This window comes from Acanthopagrus latus, chromosome 8 (assembly GCF_904848185.1).
Source record: "Acanthopagrus latus isolate v.2019 chromosome 8, fAcaLat1.1, whole genome shotgun sequence".
Classification (NCBI taxonomy): Eukaryota; Metazoa; Chordata; class Actinopteri; order Spariformes; family Sparidae; genus Acanthopagrus; species Acanthopagrus latus.
In genome coordinates, this window is record NC_051046.1 from 1,985,037 (window position 1) to 2,001,182 (window position 16,146).

The following is a 16,146-nucleotide window of genomic DNA, read 5'->3' on the forward strand; positions in this document are numbered from 1 at the left end:
ACATCATTGAATATTATTTCACAAGCTGCAATTTTTTGATGAAGGTAAAATGTTTGACAGCGTTATAATGACGTAATTTAGATCGCTATAGAGCTTCTTTGACCATATTGTGCCGACGACACCACCATCATCACACACATTATAAATAAAAATGACAGTTCATCTCAAACTGTCTTGCAGAGTGATGCACAGAGAACAATCGTCAGCAAAACCAGGGAGCTGACTGTTGATTATAGAGAGACGAAGGTAAAGACAGCCACCCGTCTGCTGAGGTGGAGCTGAGGTGGAGCTGATGTGGAGCTGAGGTGGAGCTGAGGTGGAGCTGATGTGGAGCTGAGGTGGAGCTGAGGTGGAGCTGAGGTGGAGATGATGTGGAGCTGAGGTGGAGCTGAGGTGGAGCTGATGTGGAGATGATGTGGAGCTGAGGTGGAGCTGATGTGGAGCTGATGTGGAGATGATGTGGAGCTGAGGTGGGGCTGAGGTGGAGCTGATGTGGAGATGATGTGGAGCTGAGGTGGAGCTGATGTGGAGCTGAGGTGGAGCAGGTGAACAGTTACAGGTTAATGAGAAAGTTTCCTGGTCATCACACATCACAAATAAAGCACAGAAAAAGCTCTCCCTCCTACAGAAACTCCAGCCTCCTGACTGGAACCATCACAGACTGATGTGGGTCATCACGGTCCCGGACAGGAAGATTCTGCAGCTGGTGATTAGAACCACACAGAACATCACTGGTACCATCCACACAAGCACCAGACAATGACGATAAATGTATGTTGAGCAAACCCTCCTGTTAACATCCTCTGTGATTCTAACCAGTCAGCGCTGTTGATACTTCACATACCTTGTGCTGATAATAAATAATTACTATTTTATCGTGTGAACTGATAAATTGAATGTTTGCGCTGCACTGCTACACTGATGTGTGAGCAGAATTCGACGCCTGAAGGCTTTTTTTTCACATTCCTCCCTCGCAGTGTACAACCCCGGCCCAACGCCCTGCAAACACAACAGTGACCTGGAAGTTTGAAGCCTCGTGTGCACTGTGAAAGTAATACACCTAACTCTGGCATTTTGAGAACTAGATAACTAGGCATTAGCTAAAGGTCACAGGTCATGGAGAGAGTTAGCGACTGTTTAACACTCTCTCTGGACGTTAAGATAAGGAGTACAGCTAAAGACAAATCCCACTTTGCTCAGATTAACATTTGACACCCGTGAGATACGATGTGTCGCACTCGTTATCAGGACACAATCCTCACTCTACATCTAATGACATCTCCCCCTCCGCCGACACAATATCACTGTCCTCATGATAACAAGTCTCCTGGCATGCACCTGCATGTTCAGGGCCGATATTGATTCAGTCTGATTTACTGGACGATCTGAAAATACGAGCACATTCATCTCATATCACGGATTGTTTTCAGACCGTGACGCCGCGTCTCCTCGCTGGGTGCTTGTTCTCGTTTTCCCAGTCGAATGTTGTGTTAATACCTCTGATGTAATTACTTTATGATCCCAGGTCTTATTTGTCTAAACCTGCTGACCTTTATTTCAAATTCTAGTAAAATACCAAATGTGCAAGGCTGAAATTTAGGTCAGTGTCTGAAATTGTCCAAGCTAATGTAACGCTACAGGCATGGATTCAAAATATTTTGAAGATGGCAAATCAACTAAAAGTTTAGTCGTCTGTGCGTTAACCACTTGTTAATATTCGTGTCACGTGACAGAAAAGCATCAGGTAAACACATTAAGACCAATTTCCACAAACTTGTTGCAGAAATGTGCAGCATGGCGAGCTGTGAGTATTTCAAGAGACATCCAATGTTCAGTCCAAAACATGGTGAACAAACACGAGTGTCCTTCAACACAAGCAGCCTGGACAGTTGTGTAATGCACTCAGATATTTTTTTAATCAGAAACTGAACTCAATTCATTTCTGAGATGAAAATGATGCCAAATTATGCCGATGTCCCGCTGAGCAGAGAGGCTGGGTCGTTTTTATTTTGCAGTTATTTTCATATAACTTGTAAACATTCAGCTTCTCTCTCAGAGGGAGAAAACAACACATCTCTCTCTTAGAAAAAAACCCAGCCAGTTTCAAATTTGCTCTCACTTTGGGAAAGTATCAAATATCATGATCAAGTTTCTCCATCTGGTCCTTGAGTGCCTTCTGGTAAATTCAGCATAATAAGTGACATGCCAAGTTTCAGATATTTCAAGAAATATCCATCATTAAAATGTCTCTAAAGGAGCAGCACAGTCTCTAAATGATCCAGAGTCCCTTTACAAAAAAGGAGTTTTAGTTTTTTAGAAGGTTTCAGTTATTTTAAAAAAATCTCTGCTATCTACAATGTTTCCTCTCGTCCTGACATCTGACATCTTTCACTGTACAAGTGAGAAAACAATATTATGATGTTTCTTCACTTGTGTGCTGGTATAACTTTTAAAAAAGAAATCTTCTCCGGAGTCCGATGACAACATTAATATCAGTTCCATCTCTGAGTGTGTGTCCTCAACAAAGATCCAGGTCCTGGACATGTGTAATGTAGCCTAGCTTAGCACAAAGACTGGAAGCAGGGGGGAACTGCTAGCTTCGCTCCTTTAAAAGTTTAGAAAATACGAAATTCCGGCAACTCAAAATGTTTTCCAGTTGTGGTGTAAATCCTGGAGTTCCTCTGAAACATGAAGAAGAAACACTCTTACTTGAGTAAAAGTAAATTCTACATATTTGTACATGTTGTGTGTACTGTAAGACTCCAGATTATTGGCTGGGTCAATTATCAGGTCCAGTTTTCAGCATTTTCAGTGTTGTTTTATTCTGATTTTAAAGAAAATATACTGAATGGAAAATGTTCTTCTTTTGCTCCACTGCAGCATTAAAAGTTGGCTATAATTGTCACATGAATGCTGCCAGTAAAAGTACAATGTATTGTGTAGTGGGAGTGTAAGGTACAAGTACTGTACCTGAGTAAATGTACATAGTTACATTCCATCGCTGGTTTTAAACCTTTAAATTGAACCACTCACATATCAAACGCATCCGTGTGGAACCAGAGGGTGAAATCCAGCGCTGCCTCCCCCTGGAAGAGTCGTAAATTAACTGCTGTCTCGCGTTTTTATCTCACTTTTGTGTCGGTGCAGAGATAACCAACAATCAGTAAACAGGTTTGTTGTCTTGCTCAAGGGAATTCCCACAGGTACGGACATATAACCTGTGACCTCGCACAGTTTGAGGTCAGAGTCTCTGGAAGTGTTTCCCCGCCAGCCCGACGACGGGTCAGTCTGCTCGACGACCACCAGCATAAGACAGGAACCTGCAGGAGAGACGAGGAGGCCGAGGAAAGGAAGGAACACAGAATGCTGAGCAGGCTGAGCAGAGGATTGTTGAACTATCGCAGCCTCGTCCTGATCGTCTTCACACCGCTGCTGCTGCTTCCTCTTCCTCTCGTCATCAGGACAAAGGTTAGTCACCTCTACACACCGGCAGCTAGACAAGGGCAAGGACGAAAACTGTTGTGGCTTCACTAAAGCTGCACTAGTCAATGTTTTTTTTTTTAAATTAACTGGATCAATGTGAAAAAGCTTTTTTTGCTTCGTCTTGCTCACATTTTGTTTTTTCATAGCAAAACTACTTTGAAGTTTAGTTCAAGTGTTTCCAGCAGCAGCCGACTACTTTCTGCAAACTGTCTGTGGTGCATTCACTGACCGGAGAAAATCTGCAGAAGAAAAAAGGTGAAATGATTCACACGTCGGTCTGTACTGCTGTGGGAATATGGGTGTTTTCTAATCTGTCACTCGATGCCGTTAATCTCCTGCAGAAGAAGAGAAAACACAATGAGATGATGTAACAGAGACTCTTCAGTGGAGCCGATGCCTCCGTCAAGATTTGTCTGTCTGTTTTCCTGCACTTTCTAAAACTGATTGAACTACAACACACTGCGACAAAGTTAGAAACTAGCTGGTGAAGAGATGGAACAACTTGCAGCCAGAGAGCCAAGTATTTCCCCTCCATCGCTGCACTATCAATTAACATTTCTGAGCTCAGAAATGTTAATTGATAGTGCAGCGATGGAGGGGAAATACAAGTTTCATGAAAATCTGTTCAGTAGTTTTTGTGTAATTCTGTTGAGAAACCAACCAACACACAGGTGAGAACATAACCTCCTCGGCTGAGGTACTTAAAAAATATGTCTTATTGTGTTTGTGTCCACTGTGACAGGTCAATGCAGGTGTGTGTGTGTGTGTGTGTGTGTGTGTGTGTGTGTGTGTGTGTGTGTGTGTGTGTGTTTCCTCGTGCAGGAGGCAGAATGTGCCTTTGTGTTGTTGCTGATGGCGACGTTCTGGGTGACGGAGGTGATTCCTCTGCCCATGACCGCCATGCTGCCCGCTGTCTTGTTCCCCATGTTCGGCATCATGACGGCCTCAGACGTGAGTCCGTCCGTCTGATCTTGTTTGACTATTTGAAAGTATCAAATGATGAACCAAACTTCGCTCAAAATGACGATTGCTTTTTTTTTTTTTAATTTGCTGACTTTTGAGTCTTGTTTCTGTCGTTACTGCGTTTGGTGCCTGATCACTTTCTCTGTTCCTCTTCCAGGTGGCACACGAGTACCTTAAAAACTACCAGCTCTTGCTCGTGGGCGTCATCTGCCTCGCCACCTCCATCAACAAGTGGGGTCTCAACCGCAGGATCGCCCTGAGACTCGTCACCATGCTGGGAGTCAATCCTGCGTGGTGAGCGCCGCCCCTCTCTGCTACCGGATCCAAAATTCTGTTTCATGGAGGTTTATAAATGTGAAAAACTGTAAATCCCACTTCAGCAACAGATAACACTAAATTTCTAACATAGTTTAAAGCCGCTCTTTTACTCTGTGCGACCTCACACCATCGCATATCTGAATTCATTTTAGTGTCACACGTGTAAACATCCACACCAAGGTGGTTCGATTAAAAAGCACCTTGTTTTCTCTGCATTTTTGGCCGTCTTATGAGCATCAAGTTAAAAACCCCAGCTTGGCATTTTACTGAGTTTTCGTCCAGGTGATGCCGTTGACCAGATGGCTACTGGGTGCTGAGGTGTTTGTCGTTGTCCCTTCTCTGATCTCCAGGTTGATGTTGGGCTTCATGTCCGGCTGTGCGTTCCTCTCCTTGTGGGTCCAAAACACCTTGGCTGTTACGATGGTGATGCCCATTGTGGAGGCTGTTCTCCAGCAGATCGTGAAAGACGAGGACGGCGGGTGTGTCGGCAAAGACAACCCCAACCTGCAGCTGGAAGGTGACAGATTTGTCCTATTGGAACATGTACAGAAAGTTTATTTTCCTCAAATCAGAAAAGGGAACCATTTTCATATCTTCTCCCTCTGTGCACTGCAGATCAATTCAGTGTATATGTGATCAATTTAAATCCATTTAAACACAAAGAGAGTTCACAATGCTTTAAATAAAGTGAAGAAGTGCATCAAAGCTACTTTTAAAAACACAGGGAGCTGAAATAATTTTCAGTAGAATAAGCTGTAACAAAAACTATAAAGAAACACAGTGACTGTGTGCTGATGTATGAAATAAAGGACATTAACAGGCAGTTAAAAGCATTCATAAAGAGAGTTCTGGCCAAGAGAATGACACGCAGAGAGACATAAAGCTGATGACAAACAACACTCATGACTGAAAACGAGCCCTGAATGAGTCACAAGAAGTTAGAGTGAGAGTAAAGTCAGAATTATCAGTGTAATCATGATAATAAGCTTCATACTGAGAGCGTGGAAGAGCACACGTGGAGGTCATTTCCACCATTTTCTGTTAATTACCATAACAAGTGAAGAGAGTTAACCACAGGCTGTTATTTTTGCAGAAGCTGACGGCCATGTTGAAACAGTGCCAGTACCTGTGAGGTATGTGAATGACTGCAGTCACTGCTGTGTTGCCTTCACTGTCCCTCTGGGCTCCGGGTGTTTGCAGTGTTCTGGGTTCTTGTCATCGCAGTGCATCTGTTGAACTGTATTTCTGTGTCTCTCAGTGACCAGAAACATCCAGATGTTCCTGAAGAGCTCTTCACTTGTGTTCAAACACAGACGGTGTCGCAGTCTGCAGAGGTACAACTGAACAGATGAAAGCATACAGTTTGTTTCTGTGATGTTACAGCTACCTGTTGCATGATTCATATTTTTACTATGTCTCCTACTAAGCACGTTATTATGGATCCCAGCTGACTTCCTGTAAAACCTGCCCTACCGTACCTGTGATTGGTTGGCCTTATTAGTTGCATTTTCTACACTTGAGCTGATACTAAATACTGTTAGGGCTGTTTATATGATGCAGTTTCCCCAGTAAACGTACCGACTTCTTCGGCCTCTCTCCCCGACGTCTGTTGCCGTTTTTACACTGGGCAGAAAGCCGCCAATGTGGCCGTCCTTTTTGCAGCCGGGTCCTCAGTTTTAGACAGAAGGTGGTATATTGGGGGTCTGTTTGGGTCCGCCAATTTTTTTCCACCACCACTGTGATCTAAGTCTGAGCTGTCGATGTGCCGGCTTCTGCGTGAGATGTGCAGAGGTGTCGATGACCTGCACTGTTGTGCGACCCACAGCCGGGGAGTTTCAAAACCAGGAAACAGCTGATCACAGCAGTCAGTCCATCACTTCATCCGCAGACGTCAAGATGAGCAGCTGGACAGCCGCTGAGATCCAGGAGAAGCAGCGTCTCCTCGTCTCTGTAGCTGTCCGCTTGTTGTTGGAGCTACTTTCAAATTAAAAGCCCCCCGCTAAGAACCCAGTTCTAAACTCAAATGGGGTGCAATGTGAAGCTCTTATTTTGAAGACAAATTCGACCTGCTTCACTGTTCACACCCAACACGTTTATGCCGTTTTTTGGAAAAGAAGGAATATTACACCTCCTTTTTAGATTGCAGCTGCTCTGCTGCACAGCCTGTCCGCTGTACCTAACGAGCCCGGAGACACAGCCAGCGTGGTTGGTGTGTTTACCAGGGAAACTACAGCTCACCATCTGTTGCATCAGCAGTGCTGCTGGCTGCAAGAAAACACCAGAAAAACACTGAACACAACGTGGCTGTTAGGAAATAGCACACTGTCTCTGTGTGATTAAACTGTAAATTTATCATGGCCCACTGGCCTCCCTCCTTATGGTTGTCCAGCAGGTTACTGTAGGGTGTGGACATGGGAGGACAGCTGAGAACAGGAACCTGACCATGGGTGGGAGTCCCACAGATCTCTTGGTTTGCATTGTACTAACGCGGCCATCAAAATCAGTTCAACTAAACCACATTTCTTGACTTGTCCCATCAAAGAACTTAATGGGTGTAATTAGCACGGAGTACCAGGACCATGAGGAGTAGGTGGGATCCATGATAACACTTACCGCTAATGCTGCAACTAACAGGGAATCTTTCCCCTGGTGCAGGTTGCTGTAGCTCAGGCTGCAGCTCCCAGCAGGAGTAAACAGAACCTGATGATTTGTAAAGCCATCTGCCTCAGCATCGTCTACTCGTCCAGCATCGGAGGCATGAGCACGCTGCCCGGCTCGTCGCCCAACCTCATCTTCTCAGAGTACCTTATCCAGTGAGTGGTGCAGCAGACACGCTGACACACAGGAAGAGAAAGACACAACAGACAATCCTGTGGACACAGTTATAGCAACATACTGAGCAAATAAAGAAAAAGATTCAGTCTGTCTGAGGGTTTGTATTTGTTAAATATAAAACTGTAATGTAAAATTCCACTGTGAAGACGGTTTGCTTGATCCAGTCTAAATTAAAACCAAAGGACTCAAAGCTTCTGTGTGCATTTAAAAAAGAAATGTAATTAAATTCACCTCACACACTTTTTTAATTCAGGATTTACCCGAACTGCAACTCTGTTAACTTTGGGAACTGGCTGCTGCTGTGCCTGCCCATCAGTGTCCTCATGCTGCTGCTGACATGGCTGTGGCTCACCTGGCTCTTCATTGGCTCAGAGTGAGTGACATCACACCACCCGCTCTGCCGATCACCTCATATCTGTGTTTTTATTCTGTCTCATCTGTGTGCATCGTGCTGTAGTCCCTACCTTCCATCTTTACATCAGCTCCTCTTTCTTTTATTCCACAGTTTTCTGCATTATCTTGTGTAATTCTTTTTTTTTTTTTTTCTATTATCACAGCTTCCTGTCACAATTTTTTCAATTCTGTGTGTCATTGCTGTGCTTTTTTTGATAGAAAAAATGTATTTGAATGGGTGAGTGGTCCACAAAACATTTCAGGAGCTTCACAGCTAAACAGCGTCGCAGCTGAAGTGGGTGGGAACCAACTGCACTGCAAGAGGAAAGAAACTCACTTGAAAAGTAATTTTGAAAAGACGTTATTTACACCTTCAAAATGACATCTTTCCAAACCAGCGTGGGACCTCAGGGCTTCAGGAGACAAACTGTGTGGCGCCATTTTAAGTTTTTTGTTTTTGCAGTTGGTTCAAATCTGCCTCGGTTGTTTAGCAGAAGGCTGTAATGCTGCTTTGCTGTGAAGCTCCAGAAATGTTTTGCAGGCCACCAAAACCTCACCAGACTTTCCAGGAGATGTAGAAGCGATAATGAGACGATTCCTTTAATATCACGACTGTAAAGAACAAACTGTAAATCAGAGAGACTGAATATGTGAGTCACTCAGTTTGGATTTAATGAATGTTTGGTATCGATATCTGCTTTCATTTCAACACAGCTTGATGCAGAGGCGTGAGTGTGATGCTAATGTTAGCATTAGCAGTGTCAGACAGGTTAATTGACAGCGCCGCTGACCTCCACACATGCTCAGTAATCACTTTATTAGGCAGCAGCACGCTGTGCTCTCAGTGTGCTTTTAACCAATCACAGTTAATCATTTGGTTCACCGTGAGCGTTTCTCTGTCTCCCACCAATGATACAACCTGTGTGTGCTGATCACACACACTCTCACACACAGCTTCAGGTTCCTGTGGCGATGTGGGGGAGAGCCGTCTGAGAGCGAAGCCGCGACGAGAGCAGTGATAGAAAAGCAGTACAGGTCACTGGGACCAATGAGGTGACGTCTCACTCATTCATCTCGTCCATGTTCAATCGTTCACTGATGCTGCTGTGAGCATCGGCTTCATTTCACTTCCTGTCTGTTTTACAGTCAGCTATCCTGTCTTCTATAGTTTTTACAGCTTGGTCTGTTTGGAAGTGTAAACCATACAGAGCAATGCCAGTATTTTTAAACCCAGGCTCTATATTTATTAATTATTTATACTTAGCAAAAGTTGTGGAATCTGTTCAGTAAATAGCCTGTGTGTGTGTGTGTGTGTGTGTTGTTCTGACTGAGGTTTCTTTCTTCCAGTTTGCTGCAGTTTAGTCTTTTTGTCTGCTCACCCATCCTTTCATTACTCATTCATTCATTCATCCTCTCTCCTTTTTTTTGCCCTCCAGCTCTCAGGAGATGTTCACTGGGGGAGTTTTCCTGGTGATGGTGTTGTTGTGGTTGACCAGATCTCCAGGTTTCATGCCGGGCTGGGCTTCTCTCCTCCCTCAGTGAGTCACACTCACTTTTTATTTTAATTCACTGGAGTTGCGGCCACCAGCTCTCACTGTTTCCTCCTGCTAGATAAAAACCCCACAGTGACCAGATGTTTCCGGACGTTTCTCTGATCAGTGTCTTGTACTTGCTGTAGCTGGACACTCAGCTGTCAGTAGATCAGCTCCTCCTGTTCTTGTCTTGTGCAGTCACTCCGGCTACATCACTGATGCCACCGTGGCTCTGCTGCTGGGCCTCCTCTTCTTCATCGTTCCTGCCTACGGACCCTCCAGAAAATATGGTAAACAACCTCAGTACATACACACATATGCACAATACTTCTTACTCCACTACAGCTGGGTGTTACGACCATGATAATGAAACTGTAATCAGGAATGTTCTGAACATTTGATCTGCTCCTCTGCAGCTGTCCCAGTTGGTTAGCATGTTTCTTGTGTACTGGGACAGTTTCAATCTGTAAAGATGTGAGCGGGATGTTTTTTAAATTTTTTTTTATCTCCCTCCATCAAGAGGCCATGATCTCCTGGGGGGAGTTCCAGGCCGCCATGCCGTGGAAAGTGGTCCTGCTAGTCGGCGGAGGCTTTGCACTCGCTGAAGGCACGAAGGTGAGCTGTGAGTTCATCATCAATGGCAAAGAGATTTCATTTGAGTCTTCATTTCTGAAATTTCCACGACTCTCTAAGCAAAGTATTTACAATTTGAAAAGGAGGCATCTCCAAAGAGTAACTCGACAATGAGAACTACAGAGACAACAATGTGAGCGTCCAGACCGATAAACTGAGGAGGGAGGAGAATCCAGCACTCCTCTGTTTCCTTTTGAACACAAATTGTGTCCGTATTATAATCTGGGTTGACATCAGTTATCCTGATGATCTTTATAAAGGACTCAAGCTTCAGAGACGATATCAGCACCAGAGACTGTTTGTCAGTATGTCTCAACTTAAATTATGTTTTTATGTGTAGTTTGCAGCCTAATAAACATTATACAAGCTTTCAGTAAGTCACAAAAGTAAACAAGACTGAGTTTCTGGAGTAGAACGTCTAAAAAGTGTCTTAAATTACATCAGTTAGCTTACATAGGTCGGCTACCATCATTATAATCACTCCTGCAGCATTATTTTGTAGGAAAGTGTCCACAAAATCATCTTATAGACGTCCCTGTGATTTCAGGTGTGTTCTGATTTGGAGTCGGTGTTTCTATCGTTCATCACAGGGCTCTAAAAAGTGAGGAAGTCTTTCTTTTTTTTAAAAAAATGTTTAGACTTGTAGTGATAGGTGTCATGATTTGTGTGGGCGGGCCTTTAGATGAGATGACCAGCAGCACATTCAGGAAGCAACAACAAGCGTTTCTTATCTTAAAGACAGGAAGGAGAAGGAAACAGAAATGTTCCTGACAGATCAATCACAGCCAGGACCAACAGAAACGAGCATCTGGATGAACAGATTCGATTTTACAGGTGAAAAATGGAAATATGACATGTGGGTGAATAGTGTGTGTGTGTGTGTGTGTGTGTGTGTGTGTGTGTGCAGGTGTCAGGCCTGTCTTTGTGGCTGGCCAAGCTGCTGACACCTCTGGGTGGCCTGCCGGTCTTAGCCACGATCACGGTCGCCTGCATCATCGTCACCACGGTAACGCAGGTGGCCAGCAATGCTACCGTGGTGACCGTCTTCCTCCCCATCCTCTCTCCTCTGGTAGGTTCATGCCGCTTCACACCGCACACACACTCTGCTGGATCTCATTTTTATTTATTTTTTTACAGTTGAGAGTTGATTAGAAAGTAAATCACCTTGATTTTAATTAATCTTTTTTTAATGTTTTTTTTTTCATTTAGTCCTTTCTTTCAGAGTTATTTGTGTTCTTGTGCATGTAAAAGTTCTCAAAAGGTAAAAAAAAAGAGTCTGTGCCAACGCTGATCCTGAAGTGCCTGGAACACCTCGTCAGTAGTTCCTGCTTCAATCCCACGACTACGCCACCTGACACACATCTGTATAATTCATGTCTGTATTCACGGAGGAAGTGAAGCTTACTGGAGGCTGAGACAGAGCCAGTCAGAGGCACAGTGAGCAGCTCTATGTGCAACATTCAGTTCAGTAATGACTTTCTTCTTCTGGACTCGGGTTAGACTGTAACTCAAACCCTGAGATAGAAATGTGTAGAAGGCGGGCTGTGTCTTTATACTCCACTAGATGAAGAGGAGGGCTCTTCAACGCTCGTTACTTTTTCAGTCTGTTGTTCAGTCAGCGAGGTGTCAAGACTGAATAGCATTCAGACTGTTGTGTATCAAAACCAACGGTGACGGATGTTTTCAAACAAAGACGCAGACGCACGTCGTGATGATATAAATATTCAGACAGATACGTTTGTGTGTGTGTGTGTGTGTGTGTGTGTGTGTGTGTGTGTGTGTGTGTGTGTGTGTGTGTGTGTGTGATCTTTCTCCAGGCTGAGGCCATCCACGTCAACCCGCTGTACGTCCTGATCCCCAGCTCCCTGTGCACGTCCTTCTCCTTCCTGCTTCCAGTATCCAACATGACAAACGCCATCATCTTCGCCTACGGATACTTAAACATCATCGACATGGTAAGTCTTGTGGTACAAACATACACACACAGGAAAAAAAAATCCAGGTTGAATTTTAAAGTTAAATATTGCGTCTGATGGTCACCTGCAGGTGAAGGCGGGGCTTGGCGCCGCCATGATTGGCATCCCTGTTGTGCTGTTGGCTGTTGTGACGTGGGGAGTCCCATTATTCTCTCTGGATACGTACCCTGACTGGGCTCCGGTCCTCCCTGGGCTCAACTCCACAGCGCTCTGATGATGGATATGAGGCTCAGGGAGCTCCAGGAGACAAACTGCTCCTTCACACTGCTCAGGAGGAAGAGGAGGAGCTAAAAACAGAGCGAACGATTCATCACGTGGACACAAACACGACACTACATGTTGCTGCGTGTCTGCTGTCTGCTAGCATGTTAGCCACAGCTGCTAATGTTGTGTTTTCAGCTCGTTCTGCAAGACAGCGAAACATGAGGGAGCTCTGACCAACAGTCTGTGAGGATGGAGTCAAACAAGACGAACGTTTAACTCTTCAACATGTTTGGTTTTATATAGATGTGTATATTTATCAGAGACAGTCGAGGACTTTTCAAAGGTTTTCACGTCGATGTTTCTTTGTTGCTTTTCTAATTGTTGACAGTCCTCACCCACACTCACTCATTTTAGATTTCTTTTGTAGTTTTTAATATTTCAACAGTGTGTGTCTGGTACGGTATAATTACTGGGGTGTGGCAGCAGCCCAATGACCCTGGACATTTTGAGACTGGTTCAGTGATCAGCGAATTAAAGCTTCACCTTTAAATGATTTGTGTTATTGAAGAGACAAGGTGAGTCTCCCACGGTGTCTGTTTCCTCTGTTGCTCTGGAAACTCTGACTGATGGGTGATGAACTACACGAGAGACACACTGACCTCTAGTGGCCACAGTGTCTGTGAGTCTAGTCTCTGAACACAGAGCTGCAACCATTACATGTCAAAGATTGTCTACACAGCAGGAGGTATCTCACTGCATGTTAAAACGTTTTTAATCCTGACCTGCAAAGTGTTAAGTTCAGCTTCACTGTCTTATGTGTCCAGTAAGATGGCGGGTCGACACAACACAGAGTGATGTGGCTTTTCGAGACGGGCGATCCTGGATGACGTATCGCAGCCTCTCGATGGTGAATGTCACCTTTGGGACGGAGCCTTTGCAGACTTCCTGGGCCCAGAGAGACTTTGCATCCTCCAGAATCGCTCTGCCAAATAAAACCTCTAAAGATAAAGATGCTGCCTGTTACTGTTGTAATGTTTTCAGTTGTCTTTGCACCACGATTGCCAAAGAATTGTCGAAAGGGTGATAAACAAAACCAGCTAAGTAACTAGTGGTGCAGTGGTGAATTTAAAAGTATTCAGAGGACCTAAAAATCTGAGGAAAGCTACTGAACACCATGAATTTACAGAAATAACTATTACGGCCTGAAACATGGTGGCAAACTGTGATCCTGGAGACACCTTTTGTAGCCGTGACCGCCACTGAAGGAATTCTGGGTACTTTGGCAGGTGCTTATGTTCCTGTCTGTCTTCTCAGGTGTGCGCTTTGAGATCAGTGGAGTTTCAAGAAGTCACGAGAGGTAGTCATGGGTCAGAACATCACCTGTACACAGATCCAAACAATAGAATTCTTGGACCTCTGTCAGTTCAAAACAAAATGCAGAATGAGCCGTATATCACAAAGAAACGCCACCAGACTTTTTGGGTGAACTGCTCCTTTAACGCACACAGCTCTGTTGTTTGCAGTCCTGTCAGAGAGGAACGCTCTCGGCAGTCTGTGGTTCCCTGAAACACCGACAGAGTGACGCCTCTCCGCCGTCGCTCCTCTCTCTGCAGCCACAGGTTGCTCACCTGTGTGCTGGAGCGCTCATTCCCAGGAGCGCGCGAGCAGCGTGCAGCAGCCAGCAGCGGAGGGCGCGCGCTGCCATTCCGACACATCACCCCCCCAACACACACACACACACACACACACACAGTGAGACGGAGCGAAGCGCACGCGACTGCACCTCCAGATATTAACCGTTAAAGCTCCGCCCCCGCAGGACAACACCGACGTTTGTGTGACAGGTCGCGGCTCCCGACGCACCGCGGGCGGCAGCAGGGAAGGACCGTCGGTCGGTGAAGTGCAGCCGTCAGCGCCACGTCGACTAAAACAAACAAAGTAAAGCTTTAACAGGTGTTTCTCTTTTCTCTGTCGGTTCTGAACCGGAGTTTTTTGTTTTTTTGTTTTACCGCCGTGAGCCATGCTGGACCCGTCCTCCAGCGAGGACACCGGCGGGGAGTCCGACCCAGAAGTTGTCCAGGAGGCTCCGAGGAAAACGGCTGCCTCCTCGGCCGGGAAACGGGGGAACAACAGCCGGGCGGGCGGCCAGCAGCGGCAGTCCGCCGCACCTGGAGGCGCCCCCGGCAAAGGTGCCAAAGAAAGCGACGCTACAGGTGAAGAGGAGGAGAGGAAGGAGCGCGAGCGGCTCCAGAAGGAGGAGGAGGAGAGGAAGATTAAACTTCAGATCTATGTGTTCGTCCTGCGGTGCATAGCCTACCCGTTCAACGCCAAGCAGCCCACCGACATGGCCCGGCGGCAGCAGAAGGTGAGTCCGTGCACCTGTTGTCTGGCACCAGAGGACCCGCTACCGATCCTCCTCTGAAAATGTCACAATTTAACATTAACTCTCCAACCTGACAAAGTGTTCACAACAAACCACACGCCTTCATGTTTTTTTTAATCATAAGGGGTTTTTAATTAATTCGGAATATATATCAGCCGCGAGGAATCACTTATCTAGACAAAATATTTACTTCTCTCCTCGAGTCTCGTGTTGCTGACACATTGATGCCGGACCAAAACACTCCCCGGAGGGCGACGGCCATCATTGTCATTCAACTGTTAAATTTCAGTTATTTATCAAACGAGAGCAGTATATTGGATAAAATCATTGCCGAATTGATCATCAACTGACACTCTTGATGTTTTCACCTTGAGTCGTTTGTCCTTTGTTTGTTCGCTTTGTGCGCCGCATGTCAATCTTAAATTGAAGGAAATCCTTACGGAATCTGGTATTGGTGCAAAGACTTTGTAGAGGAACGCGGAGTATCGGTATTTCTGATACACGCGCTTCGAGTTTGTGTCGTTTTTAACCACTTATTAGCATTTTCACGACTTCATTGACACGACGGTGTAGAGATGAAGAGGGGCTGACATGCAGGAGGGGGCAGTGGGTTGGACTCGAACCCTCCCGGGCAGCTGCAGCGAGAGGACAGATGTTGATCGTGGGGCACGAGCTGTACCAGCTGAGCCACCAGGGCACCTCCTCCCTGCAGGCTGTTTTTTCCTGAGATTGCTTTTCACAAGATCGTGTGAGCCATTTGACACGGGTTATTCAGACATGCAGTTCTCATCAGATCAGAACCAGAACGAACCTCTGCCTCTGAAATAACTCGTTTCCTTGACTGGGTGTTCTCTGTCTTTGAGCCAGAATCCTTTAAATGCAAATGTAAACTAACTCCTGGTGGGTTTTCTGCAGCATTAAAGCTGATATTGAATCACTGCACTGACTGGAGGGTCAATCTCTCCATTTGTTGAACAGTTACCATCAAAAATTCAAGATATCATTTACCTTTACTGTCTCTGTAGAGTAATAAATTATCTACACTACTTTTTTTTTTACTTACTTAGAACAAATTGCCCAAATAACCAATATGGAACCATGAAACAACTGAGATGTTTTTAAATTAATGACTGACAAAGAATCAAAGTCTGATATATTCTGAGATAATAAGTGTAACACAACAGACCTTTACCTTCTACAATGAGGCCTGTGGTGACCTGACAGTAATATATTACTGAAATATTATAGATATGTTACTCTGTTACCACTAAAATAGATATATTGCCTCCAGCTCTGGTGTTAAATGGCCTTTATGTTGAGCTGGCATGGAGTGTTCAGTGCATGTATACGTTCTCCTGAGGCTGCGTGAGACCGCAGGATGCACTGAGGCGCCGCAGTCGAAGGCTTATTCAGCCGATTTGGTGAG

At 45.2% G+C, this 16,146-nt stretch overlaps 2 protein-coding genes across 22 annotated transcripts in view; both read left to right on the forward strand.

The window, feature by feature from the left end:
* Positions 1–134: 134 nt before the first annotated feature.
* On the forward strand, positions 135–13,346 carry slc13a1 (solute carrier family 13 member 1). 13 transcript variants are annotated; one of them, XR_005076576.1, is made up of 16 exons: positions 135–734; positions 3,191–3,468; positions 4,306–4,434; positions 4,604–4,740; positions 5,115–5,281; positions 5,858–5,897; positions 6,023–6,098; positions 7,420–7,577; positions 7,853–7,972; positions 8,947–9,045; positions 9,429–9,530; positions 9,723–9,814; positions 10,045–10,139; positions 10,900–10,991; positions 11,975–12,112; positions 12,204–12,345. XR_005076576.1 is itself a non-coding variant. In XM_037107744.1 (16 exons), the coding sequence occupies exons 1-15, from the start codon at positions 665–667 to the stop codon at positions 11,553–11,555; spliced, it is 1,872 nt and encodes a 623-aa protein (XP_036963639.1). In that variant the 5' UTR covers positions 135–664; the 3' UTR covers positions 11,556–11,594; positions 11,975–12,053. The 13 variants fall into 13 exon arrangements, 9 of the variants coding, with proteins under 9 accessions (XP_036963639.1, XP_036963640.1, XP_036963647.1 ...); XR_005076575.1 differs by lacking the exons at positions 10,900–10,991; positions 12,204–12,345 and adding exons at positions 11,065–11,226; positions 11,409–11,620 and having other exon boundaries at positions 11,975–12,066; XR_005076577.1 differs by lacking the exon at positions 12,204–12,345 and adding an exon at positions 10,705–10,758 and having other exon boundaries at positions 10,896–10,991; positions 11,975–12,018.
* Positions 13,347–13,938: 592 nt separating this feature from the next.
* cadps2 (Ca++-dependent secretion activator 2) overlaps positions 13,939–16,146 on the forward strand; it is a 160,626-nt gene continuing 158,418 nt past the window's right edge. For 2 of the 9 annotated variants that reach the window (XM_037106767.1, XM_037106764.1), the window contains exon 1: positions 13,963–14,702. In XM_037106767.1, coding sequence (XP_036962662.1) covers positions 14,358–14,702 — 345 coding nt within the window. In that variant the 5' untranslated portion in view covers positions 13,963–14,357. Of the gene's footprint in view, positions 14,703–16,146 lie in introns of all 9 variants that reach the window. The other 7 variants (XM_037106757.1, XM_037106759.1, XM_037106758.1 and 4 more) reach the window with 7 other exon arrangements.

Bases quoted from the DNA above. Each gene is read 5' to 3' on its own strand.
- slc13a1 (XM_037107743.1), top strand. From the start codon at position 665: ATGTGGGTCATCACGGTCCCGGACAGGAAGATTCTGCAGCTGGTGATT. The intron at 4,435-4,603 runs GTGAGTCCGTCC...TTCCTCTTCCAG, and splicing joins GCATCATGACGGCCTCAGAC to GTGGCACACGAGTACCTTAA. The intron at 9,531-9,722 runs GTGAGTCACACT...TGTCTTGTGCAG, and splicing joins TGGGCTTCTCTCCTCCCTCA to TCACTCCGGCTACATCACTG.